Raw genomic sequence first — 12,238 nt, 5'->3', positions numbered from 1 at the left:
GTCTAACAATATGCAGACTTTACTGTCGTAAACTGGTACGAAATGGCTTTCAATTCAATTGTCAATTGCAATTTGGTCGATGCCGCCGAAAAGATTTCTGGATCGTTAGTCGAGATCAATAGAAAGTTAACCACTCTGTATGTCGCACATGTTATTTTAAAATTAAAAATAACTGTATATATCAGCAAATTAGAGTTCAAATTTTGAATTTATTCTTTATTTAAACTGTGTAATTCCCAAAAATAGGAGAGTTTAGGATTTATTGTGAAGATAATGATAGTACCGATGATGAATTGTAATTTGAAGTACATAATGAAAATATGAACAGTGAAAGTGACGATATTATATAGTTCCTTCTAGGAGACAAAATGTACTAAGAATTGACAGTGACACGGAGAATAGTGAAAATGAAGAAGTACTATTAAACCTAATAAATCAATTTCAATGAATTCTGTGTTTTCTTATATGCATATATTGCTGCTATAAGGGATAAAAGTGTTGACATTTCTTCAGCAAACATGTAGTATTCAGTGATCAGTTTTTGCGACGACTACTTTCACTAGATTCTTGTATGTGTAGATAATAGATCTCAAATTTTTTTATTATTGATAACTTCGTCAAGTATATTTCACAAAAAGAAGGTATGAGTGTATACTTTATTAATTTTGTATATTAACTCATGCATCATAATATCTGATCTCCGATAACAACGCAGGGTATATAAAGCATGGTCTAACCATGTTCAAAAAATTATTTTCATATTTACTTAAAACTCTCTATTTATAGAAAACATTTGTACCTTCTTCATAAGGTCGGTTTGTACACGTGTACACTAACTTCAATACAAGTAAAATAAACGGACAGACATTACATCAGTATATATTGCTTTCATCACAAGTATGCAATGTCTTGTTTCTATTATTACAATGTACTCACATCTATCGTTTAATTACAAACAATATGGGCCAAAAAAATTGTTTTTTTTTTTTTATACCAGGCGTTCGCTGTGCCTGTTGATGTTTAGAAGCAATTTGCTTTTAGCTTGACAGCATGGCTTAAAGTTAGATATACATTAAGTAGGCTTAAGTTACTTAACAATAGTTACAATAGTTTTGTACTAGATCAATGACCACATCGTTTGGCGTAATGACGCGGCAGTGGTTCCCAAACTGAATCTCTTCATATTTTAAAACACTGGAAATATATTTTAGTTATAACAAATTAAGTTTTTTTTTTTTGTATAAATAACAATTTTATTTTAACTGTTGTAAATGAACTCGTGTATCGTCCATAGCATACATAATTAATAATTTAGAAAATTATTAATTTTTTTCTTGATCAGATTTTTACTGACCAAGTGGCGTTTGCAGATTCCGCAGGTTTAAGTTGACAGGGTGCAAAAGGCACCAGTGGAGCGTCGTCTCGAGCTCCAACTATTTCACTAATTTGGGATGTTGAGAACCACTGAGAATTATTTGACAGTTAAGATACTTTAAAAAATGTTGCAGAGGCAGGTCATGTTGTCGCTGGTGTTATTACGTGGATGGTGGGCGAAGGAAGCAGGGCTTTGGACACTCGAGGCTGTGCTAGGTGCGCGGCGCGACGGCAGCTGGAGGCGGTTTCGGTGGCAGCCGCGGAGCTAATCTGTAAAAAAAAAAACAATTTAAATAATAAGACCAACAAGAGACATTTGAAAAGTTAATTCTTAAATTGTAATTGACTTAAGTAGCACCAATTCGGTCGGTTCCACTCTCTAGTGGTCTCTAAAGATTTTCATAGGAATATGGAAACAAAGACAAATATGGCTATGGTGATAAATGTCTATTTTTTTAGAGCACCCATGTTTTTCTTTTTATCCATTTACCTTATAAACAAGAGCTTTCCACCTATGTATTTATCATGGTATCTCCGGAGTCATAAGACTTAGTTAGAGCCTCGTAGTTTGGTAGAAACAGGTAGAATTGGTAGGAATTGGTGGGATCATTAGAGCAACCATTCTATCAATATACGATATACATACATGGTATACACGGAGGAATGCTTCCTCCTACAAAATTTAATTCCTTAATGAGAACCAATTTCAAAGTCCCTATTTTCATAAGAAAAAATTAAGTCAAATGTCTGTTGAAGATGATGAATTAAATTAAATGAAAATTCTACAAGAATGATAGTGAGAAGATTTTAAGATAAAATCTTGAGTAGGTTTTTCAAAACATTACGTTCTCCCAGATTAGTTGTGACTGCTATTTTAGTACCCGCAACAAATTAAATTCTAACTAAAAAGCGGAACCGGACTGAAGGCTAGGATTATTAAGGTGCAAAGATGCTCAAATATATATATATATATATATATATATACCTTACAATACATACTTTTAAATAAATTAAATATTAAAGAAATATGTTTTGAATAGAAGATTAATACTTTTTTGTATGTTTTTACTAATGATTTCTGAGGGTAGGTGGTTATTTATGAAATGAGGTATTTGATAGTGTCGTTATTAGAGGGGTTTAAGTAGCTTTTCATTAGTGATCCTTCTGATACTGCTATTATTATGTATGACATTATATATGATTGTGTGATGATGGTGGTGGATACTGACGCGGCAGTGTGGTGTCGGCGCTGCAGCAGCGCGGAGTGCGCGGGCCGCAACAGCTCCGGCGCAGGTGCTGGCCGAGGAGGCAGCGGAGGCGGAGCGCCCGACGCACTCGCCGCAGCCCCAGAAGGCGAGCTGCCACTGCTCACGTTGCCAGATTCGCCCCACGTGCTCTGCAATTAACATTTTGTTAAAACTTGTTGAACTACACATTTCACATACTCTAAATCAACATGACGAAGTCCGGTGATTATATTAAAATGATACGTTGGCTAGGCTAGGCTACCTCGGCGCCATGTCGCCCGGAATCTGAAAATGTCATTTGATTAGCAGCGAGAGTCCGAAGAAATACTAATATCGGCACAGATGGCATAACATAATGCGCCATAAAATTTTCTAAAATCGTCGTATCCCTCACTACTGAGGATCACAATCCTCATTATGCGATGTAGGGGGAAAGAAATGGATGTAAGTTATGAAAACCAAGTTAATAGTAAGTTAGGTGTTCTAGTAATAGAAAGCAAACCGATCAGCGAATATACGGCTTTGCTATAGATTTAGTATTACTTAGGGTGTACATATTTTTATTCTGCTTGGTCATTAAAAAGTATATCAAATGAGATTAATAAAGTGTACCTAAATGCCAATACGAATTTCTTTAACGATAAGAAACAATAACATACACATAAAAAGTTACAAAAAAAAAACACACACACAAAGAAGTTAAAAAAAAAATCACTTTCCTTAACAAACTTTAATTCAGTCAAAAGTTTTAAGATCTAGATTTTAAATATCTAAGATCACAAAAAAGTGTTGCATAAGGATTGTTTTCAGTGAAGAATTGTTAATCACCTGATGCAACGGCGTGGGCGGTGCGGCGGAGTCTCTCCTGCGTCTTGGAGGCAGCGGCGGCGGCAGCGGGGGCGAAGCGCCACACCCGTCCGTCGCTGCACGAAAAACCACTTGTTAAGTCATTCATACCTTTTCACATTCAATCTCAGAGATCCAATAAAAAAGTGACAATCTAATATAATTATTACACAAAATGTGTGTTGATTGTATCCCGGAAATCTAACCCGCGACGTATGATTGCAAGTCTCAGTCCTCTGTCGCTGGGCTACCTCTGCAGTAATACAGTAATTAAGTACAACATTATAACAGCAGTAAATAAAAGCATCTTGTTGTTAAATATGATAACTTAGTAAATATAAAACGTAATAATAGTTGTAGACTTACAGTGATGTGATGTAGAAGGAGACACGGCCGATGGGAAGTTGAACGCAGCCGCCCTGAGAACGACAAAATATATGTAAATTAAAGATAAAATTATTTTTTTAATTTTTATTTACTTATTACATATAACTTCACAAAGGTACCGTATTTGTCAATTTTGTTTTCTTGACGTTTAAACGTCAAGTCAATGTAATGTCACGAGAAATATAGTAACGAGATACTATCTTTTCACACAATATTTACGCTGCTAAGAATAAAATAAAGACTTGTGTTGCGAACCGCCATTTTTATTGTTCGACAATCCCACTTACACAGGATGATTGGTTATTGACGTAAAACCTTTAAAAGCGTAAATGTATAGCACTTGTTCTTTTCATCCAATAGACGCCCAGTGCAAGGGTTCCCCCAAATATCACCATGATTATCGAAGTTGCAGTTGCTGTCCGCAACCAGCGATTTCTTATTTTGGTCACTTTTATAGAATCCTTAATAAACGCTTGCGATGTGTCTCGAAGAGAAAAAAAAACAGAGCAACAGTGAGAACGGCTCCTATGATCATAGCAGCATAGCTCACAACTAAGAATAAAAGTAGAACTGAACCGACCTCTGTTCAAGGTTATTGCATTGCGTGAGGGGGCTGATGGGAGGCGCTGGTGCTGGCGAACGTTTCGGCGACATCGCGGGCGTCCTGCAATCACAACAAAATTTGAACCCAAATTATCAAACAAGAATTAAATTAAAATATTAAGAAATAGATACACTATCTTTGTGCGGTGGATAGGTACTGCATAAAAATCGTTTTTAACCTTCAAAAAATAGTTTAAAGTATAAAAAACTAGTTGCATAAAAATAGAAAAGTATCACGTAAATAATAACTATATACATGATTGATCACTTGGGCAGATAAGAGACAAATAAATAACCACTGTTAGCTTCTTTTAAGTAAACATCTTCTACCTACTTGTTAAAACAATCACATTAACATAAAATCCACACAGCGAAATAGCGAGACACGCGAATGTAATGTGATGAAATATGTACATATCAAAAATCTAAATATAAAACTTCCATACAAATCATCTTATAATGTTTATACACAAAACAGTAAAAATAGCACAAAAACAATTGACGTTCATTTGGATGTTTCTGGAATCAGCAATATTTATATACTTTACAAGGAGTGATATCGAAGCTAATTAAAGACAGATATAGAATGCTGTCTCCAACGAACATGTAACATTTGAAAACATAGTTGTGACAACACCAACATGTGTAAGAACTAGTAACCTTATATATATGCCTCTTTCTATTGACTTGAAGCTTTCTACAACTTTGTATAAAATAGAAATAAAAACATATTTAAATAGAATAATACAAAAAAACACAACTTACTTCAACACCTAATAGAAACTAAAAGACCCTGCCTCGACAATACAAATTAAATGTAACAACAGATACAGTCGTATTGGATTACCAGATAAGTAGTATGGTTGCGAAAATGTTTGAATTTTAACACTGGAATAATCATCTAATACATATGTATACATAACAAAGATAATTTATCCAATTTGATCCAATAAAGACATATAATTTTTTTTTTTAAAAAATCACAGAATGCTTTAAATTGGTTTGAAGTTAGACATTTGTTATGGAGCCTTAAGGTTGTGAAGTAGAATCTACAAACTGGCAATAGCAGCGTGAGAAGTCTTACGGCCTTGGGAAGATGTACGGTTGCAGCTCCCTTCCAATTCTTTTGGAAATCTATGAGTATTGCATATGTCCAGCGTTGGACATCCTGGGGCTAAAATAATGATGACAATAATGTTCTCATTATGCCACCCATGTTAGTAAGTGTAATACATAACTTTGATATAATGTGTACTTCTGTATTGTCCTTAACCATTTGAGAATAGCGACAATAATCCAACAAGTTTGAACCTTCGACCAACGGCCATGTCTTCCTTAGAATCCGCCTTTTAAAGACCTATTTTTTAATCTTCGAAATAACTTTTCTGTAATAAACTCTTAAGAGACCTTTCGCATTATGACGTCAAATTATTAATACAAAAAGTGAATCCGGACTTTAAAATAAAATCTATATATATTTAGGATAACATAAAACCACTATCTATAATTGTGCAATAAACAGAACACATGTATATCATGTTTCAAAGATTTATCATTGTTATCAATTATTTAAATAAATTCTGATAGTTTGTTTATTGTTATAATAAAGCATTGTTACCTGAAAAAGTCGAGGTGCTTAGGACTGGGCAGCGGTCTATCGGGAGGCTCCGGCGGCGGTTCACACGAGGCTGTGGGTAGACAACGATGTTATACGAATTCCATTTATCAAGAGTTATAACAGTATATGGATAGTATAGGCTAGAAATTTTCAACCTTTTATATGCCATGCCCTACCATAGTCTTTCTAAAATTCGTTAACTCCCTATGTAAAATATTACATTTTTTATATTAAAGCGAAACGGTTAAATTCGTGCCGAGTCCACTTTGTAATTTCCTCCTTTAACAATCAAAATGCCCCCTTCTGGGACCTGGGCCCAACGTTGGAAAGCACTGTCAATGATTTTTTGTCAAATTATTTATTTGTTAATGTAAGATCACTTAACATCAAATGGGAAAGTAAACAGGCATTAGTATGTAATAATTTAAAAAAGCGGTCTCTCTTAATTGTAGTATGTGTGGTAAGGGTAAAATTGCGTATTATATGTTGATGGATTGTGACGAGCATCGAAGTAAGAGAATATTACTGTAGAGGCCGAACGATGTAGGCACCGCGCAAACTATTTTGTCGGAAACTAAGCCGGAAGCGGCTAAACGATTTTGCGGATTGGCGTCTTGCCTACATAATGAATTTTGAATGTAGAGCAACAGAACAAAGCTCCCATCAGTTTTGTGAGAAAGAATATAACAAGTGTTATTCTATCTTGAAAGCACCGCCAGGTTGGACACTTATGATGGAATCGTTATAGAAACATTTAAAAAACAATGCAGACATGACAGTCACATCTACTAGGCTGATATATTTATATTTTTAATGACATTAAAACTTGTAGTACTAATAGACTTTACCATTACTTTAGAATCAATTATACCCAAAGACCTCACAACTAAGATGTACGTAGTGTAATAATTTCATAGTGATATTGTATGTGGTGAACCTACAACAGTGAAAATTCTCTACAACCTGCTAGATTCAGACCTGTCAAGAACGAACATCAGCTCATATCTCGAACTAGCTTCAAAAGAAGCATTAGCAGAAGAATTTGTAATTTGGTTAGGTAAGGAGAGGGATTTAGTTTCTACTACCTACACGAGAAGGTGAACACTAACTACGAGGGTAGTCCGCCCCTAACACCGAACCCGCTCCGTGAATCCCTAGAATTCTAAGTAGTTACGTCTCTACTTTTAATGCAGACACCGAGAGGAACATGACATGATCCCAATGAATATCTCATATTCTTCAGATTTTTCATCTTAAAATATGCTAATATTCTTAAAATGTACCCCGCGCTGGTAGGGAATCAACTCATAGTCTCACAAGGCTACTGATACACAATGTATCTCGACTGTAGTTTAAAGGTTTTACAATGAAGCAAGTTTTAAATGTGGACATTTAAATTCCATTCTAATCTAAAATATTTATGTTAATCTCTAGAACTGGTGATAGATTTTTTGCTAGAGAGATTCAAAGTCATTTACCGCAACCTAAAGTCCAACTTTAAGTGTGGCATTGCACTACGTTGACGGTAAGTATAATGTTGTAGTTAAGTTTGACGAAAATTAACAAGGTACCTTACCATTATGCGTTGGCGGAGATGAAGGCCTGCGTGGCAGTAGTGGGGGTTTCTCAGATTCGGTTCCCGGACCGTTGCTGGTGGCACGTGGTAATAGCGGTGGGACGCGTTCCTGAAAAATAAATATTGTACAGAAAAAATGTTTAACGAATAAATTTTTTAAACGGTAGCACGCTGAAAGTAGTAGTAGTAGTAGTAGTAGAAAACAGTGAAAAATCGTGGAAAATCGTTATAAAGAAAGGAGTATTTGGACATTTAGTAATAATTCTCCTGTGTAAGACAAACCTCAAAGGAAAAGCGATAACACTGGCGGAAGAGCTAAAGCTTGGAAATATTTATAACAAATTAGAAGTATTAGTATGCATAATTATGTATATATATGTGTGTGTGTGTGTGTGTGTGTGTGTGTGTGTGTGTGTGTGTGTGTGTGTGTATAATACATCTGAATGTGTAGTTTAATTTATAGAAAATATTACATATTATACTCTGTTTTTAGTACGGATGCCCTTAACTGGCTTGTTTGTTTGTTATAGCTACTATATTTATTTAATGGTATTTTGAGTACATTTACTAATGAATATTGTGTACATATTAAATTCAAAGTAGCTTTATTATATAACATCATTACAATTACTAATAATTGTCAGCTTAAAATTAACCTAACATTAATGGTATGAATGGCTGTAGATACAGAGAACTATAAAGAAACGTAGTGGAGTTTGTATATTTTTTTTATGATTATATTAACAATATTTTTTTTAAATAAAAATTTATCAGTTCATTTTCAAACATCGTTTTCATGAACATGCACCGAAATAGAGTAACATGTCTTTTGGCAGAATCTGTGCTGAATACATTTCTTGAATTAACTAAGGGATAAATTTACTTCTTGATAGTTTGTTATAGAATAGTATACATATGACATTATTAAGTTAGATGTACTTCAGAATATGACTATTTGTTATAATACACTAATGTAAATTAATATTTTTATAAAGAATCATCTGGGGGAACACTTTATAATAAATATATTGAAGAATTTTACTTAGTGATATCTAATATATAAAATTCTCGTGTCACGGTGTTCGAACTTGAACTCCTCTGAAACGGTTTGACCTATTTTTACCAAATTTTACATGCGTATTTGGTAGGTCTGAGAATCGGCTACTATCTATTTTTCATACCCCTAAGTGATAACGGTTGTTCACCCTTAAAATTTTTTTTTATTTTTTTGACGAAATTTTTTGTTTTTATTTTTTTATGATACAACATACAAAAATACATACAACCCTAAATTTTCACCCCTCTACGATCAACCCTTATTTTTAAATTGAAAATTAAAAATATTTTTTTTTGCAAAACAACGTTTGCGGGATCAGCTAGTCATTTTATTAAAGATTCTTGAACATACCACCACTTGCTCCTGCCTCCTGCAGCCCAGGTGGTCCGCACTCCTGGAGTAGAACACCTCGGCGTCCACGATAGCGCTTCGAGGAGAAAGGGCGGGCGCACGTCGGTTCAGCGTAGACGAGTTGCTACTGCACATGAACGATTTTTAACTTTTTACTTATCAATAAAGAAACCAAATAGTCAATTAAAAATTCATTAGTTATTTGCAAATAAATGTATTTTTTTGAGTACTGTTAGTAATACGCGCAAGTGTTATTCGCATGAAGTAGATGTATGTATTTTGTTAATAGTATATCAGTGTATCTTATCATCTGCCATGGGCTCTCTGCATATTTTTCAACATTTTTATTCTTAATATAAGCACTAATAGTACAGTGTAATTAAATAAAACTTTTGCAGAAGAAAATATTGTTTCTATTTACTATACATTATACTTTTATCAGATAGACTAAATGATATAAGTATGTTTTAAGTTGTATTATCAAACATTATAATCGTCAGCATTTTAAACTATTCGGATAATATTTGCTTGTAATATTCTAGTTAAGACGTCGTTGTTTCAGATGTGCCCACCCCTCAAAGATATCTATGGGGTGATATACCATAAGCGACATGGTATGGTATTATGACACTGCTGCACATCCTCAGAAACTTGTTTGTGAGCAGTTTGATTAAGACGAGATTTATATAATTTATTATTAAATTTGATTTAAAAAGCCATGTTTGACGTGGATCAAAAATAAAAAAGGGCATGCTCATATACCAAAATATCTTTTGCGATAAAACATTACAACGAAAATATTTTATTTTAAATATTAAGATTAAATCAATAAATATAACGATCACTATTAAATACGAAGTAAGAAAAGGACCAATATAAAGCCACTTTCACACATGCAGATAATTACGCATTTATTAGCGGGCTGGCGGGCGGTGCTCTTTATTGCACGATTTACTGCATGTGCGGAAGCGGCTATATATTGGTCCTTTTCTTACTTAGGATGAACTTCCGCAAAATAACGCCTGATTCCATTGAACACTATTAAATACGTCTTATTTATGAATTCTTAATATTGATCTGGGACAGGTCAATAATTTTTTGGAAAATTAATTTCTATTAATAATTTTTTATATTATAAGTTAATTCCAACTGACCGGTCGTGCCTCGGCGAGTGGTTGTCACGTGGCGAAGGAGGTTCATCGCGCCCGCTGCTCCTATACAAAAAAATATATTTTGCCATATAACAACATTGGTAAAGAGCAACTGATCTAACCAATGACTTTAGGGATTTATGTTTTGTGTTTGTAATATATAGTATATGTGTATAAAAATTAGATAATAACCTACTTTTTTATTTATTTTGTGTTCATTATCACAAATGTTGTAAATGTTGTACATGCCTTAATCTTATCAAAATTTTTAATTATAAACAACATCTAACTATACATAATGCTTATCGGAATGCTTTTTCTAAGTAAATAAGAACATTTATACCTGGCGTTGAGAACAACAGTCGATTTGCTCTTGTCGAATAACGCTAGCCCCTTGTCGAAGAGGCTAAGTTGTCCAAGTTGGCCCAATGAGCTACTCGACGAGCGTTCTAGTCGCGGGCTGGTCAGGGACCCTCTGTCATCGCCCCGATAACCTGTAAAGATATTAACGTTATTTATTTCAAACATTTTAAAAAAATACACGAAATCAAATACACATACAAATAGACATTGTACAATGAGTATAATTTAATACTTAATATTCTATAACAAAGAAGTTTCCTTTTCTAACACAACATGACAATTTCACTGTTTGTAAAAAAAGTTAGCAATGACATTCAATAGAATAACATAAAATTAGACGCCTGTTAGGTTGGTGTTGTGTAAATCTTGCTTATTGCTTTAGTAAATAACCTCTGAATTTAAAAGTTAAACACAACATATTATTTGCGATTTTTAAAATATTAATAAGCAGAAATCATAAAACAAAAAAAAATCCAACAATCCATATTAAACTAATGTGTTGCATTATAAACTTTGACATTCTTTCGCTGGGTGAAGGCTTTTACCTCAGTGGTGGAAATATAACTAGGTTGACAAATTACATGAGGAACCATACTTTTATCGTCGTGATGCAATTGTAGTGACGCGACCGACGCGCCATCCCACGAGCTGCCGGTCGTCGGAGACAGTTGCGATACGCCTGGATAAATTTAAAAATAATAATTAAAATTTGTAAAAAAAAACAATGTTCGTAAATAAAACAGACAGTAGAAAACACAGACAACTACTGTAAAATTATATGCGTGATTATGTTGATACTTAACACAAAGCATTATTGCAGTGCTTACTAGTAAACAGTATAAATAACCAAAAAAAAAAACATTAACAACCCATTTTCGTAAATTTACTTTACAAATATTCACAATTTCACATTAACAGTGACTATTTATTTAAATATACACCACGCAAATTGGCAATCGCTACGTTGTAATATCTACTAAATAGTGAGTGTGTTGAGAAAGGCATTTAATTCTGAATTGGAAGAATTAGCATTTACATAATAAGAATTTATGTTAACCAGCATGACTCTGAAATGAGACATTTTCATTTCTTTAACTTACAAGTGGTTCGGAATTAAATTGGAATAAGTTTGTAGTTGTGTTCTCAATGGTGACATAATAACCATAAAAGATTCTACTCTTTAATTATAACGCGAGGGATGTCTACACATATACCATGACCTTCCTGATCTGAACACGGCATAGCCCAGTAGATTACTAAGTATAGCGCACATAACAGATGGCCTCTGGAGCCTCATGCATTTGGAGTAGAAAACACCGACTGACACGCGCAGCTACGGACGTCCACCCACAAGGTGGACAGATGACTCTGGGTGCTGGCAGTTTCCGGTCTTATTGGGTATCTATGGGGAAGCCTATTTCGAGCAGTAGACGTCTTACGATGTTTAAATGAACTCACTAAGGTTGTCATCGTTGCTGGAGGCACTGGATGCGGAGTGATGCGTCGCGTCGTGCGTGCGTCGGGACAGCTTCACTGGCTTTAGTGACAGCTCGGGGTACCGACGAGGCTGGAGAAGTTCATAACGTTATTTAATTTTACTTTATTAGCGTTTTTGGGTAACTTTAATATAACGTAACATAATTTTTAAATTAACTCTCTAGAGTT

The 12,238-nt window shown here is 34.2% G+C and overlaps 1 protein-coding gene across 1 annotated transcript in view; it reads right to left on the bottom strand.

Moving 5' to 3' along the window:
• Positions 1–291: 291 nt before the first annotated feature.
• Positions 292–12,238, bottom strand: part of Sos (Son of sevenless) — a 30,401-nt gene continuing 18,454 nt past the window's right edge. The window contains exons 24-35 of the mRNA XM_068765782.1: positions 12,032–12,140; positions 11,169–11,252; positions 10,554–10,683; positions 10,214–10,273; positions 9,060–9,183; positions 7,652–7,760; positions 6,076–6,145; positions 4,435–4,518; positions 3,834–3,886; positions 3,450–3,544; positions 2,604–2,770; positions 292–1,644 (exon numbers count right to left, since the gene is read on the bottom strand). Coding sequence (XP_068621883.1) covers positions 1,587–1,644; positions 2,604–2,770; positions 3,450–3,544; positions 3,834–3,886; positions 4,435–4,518; positions 6,076–6,145; positions 7,652–7,760; positions 9,060–9,183; positions 10,214–10,273; positions 10,554–10,683; positions 11,169–11,252; positions 12,032–12,140 — 1,143 coding nt within the window. The 3' untranslated portion in view covers positions 292–1,586. The remainder of the gene's footprint in view (positions 1,645–2,603; positions 2,771–3,449; positions 3,545–3,833; positions 3,887–4,434; positions 4,519–6,075; positions 6,146–7,651; positions 7,761–9,059; positions 9,184–10,213; positions 10,274–10,553; positions 10,684–11,168; positions 11,253–12,031; positions 12,141–12,238) is intronic.

Source organism: Battus philenor, unplaced genomic scaffold (assembly GCF_028537555.1).
Source record: "Battus philenor isolate CCGP_79_NKW_IND1 unplaced genomic scaffold, ilBatPhil1.0.hap1 SCAF_20, whole genome shotgun sequence".
In the NCBI taxonomy this organism is placed as follows: domain Eukaryota; kingdom Metazoa; phylum Arthropoda; class Insecta; order Lepidoptera; family Papilionidae; genus Battus; species Battus philenor.
This window is presented reverse-complemented; position numbering and strand designations above follow the sequence as displayed.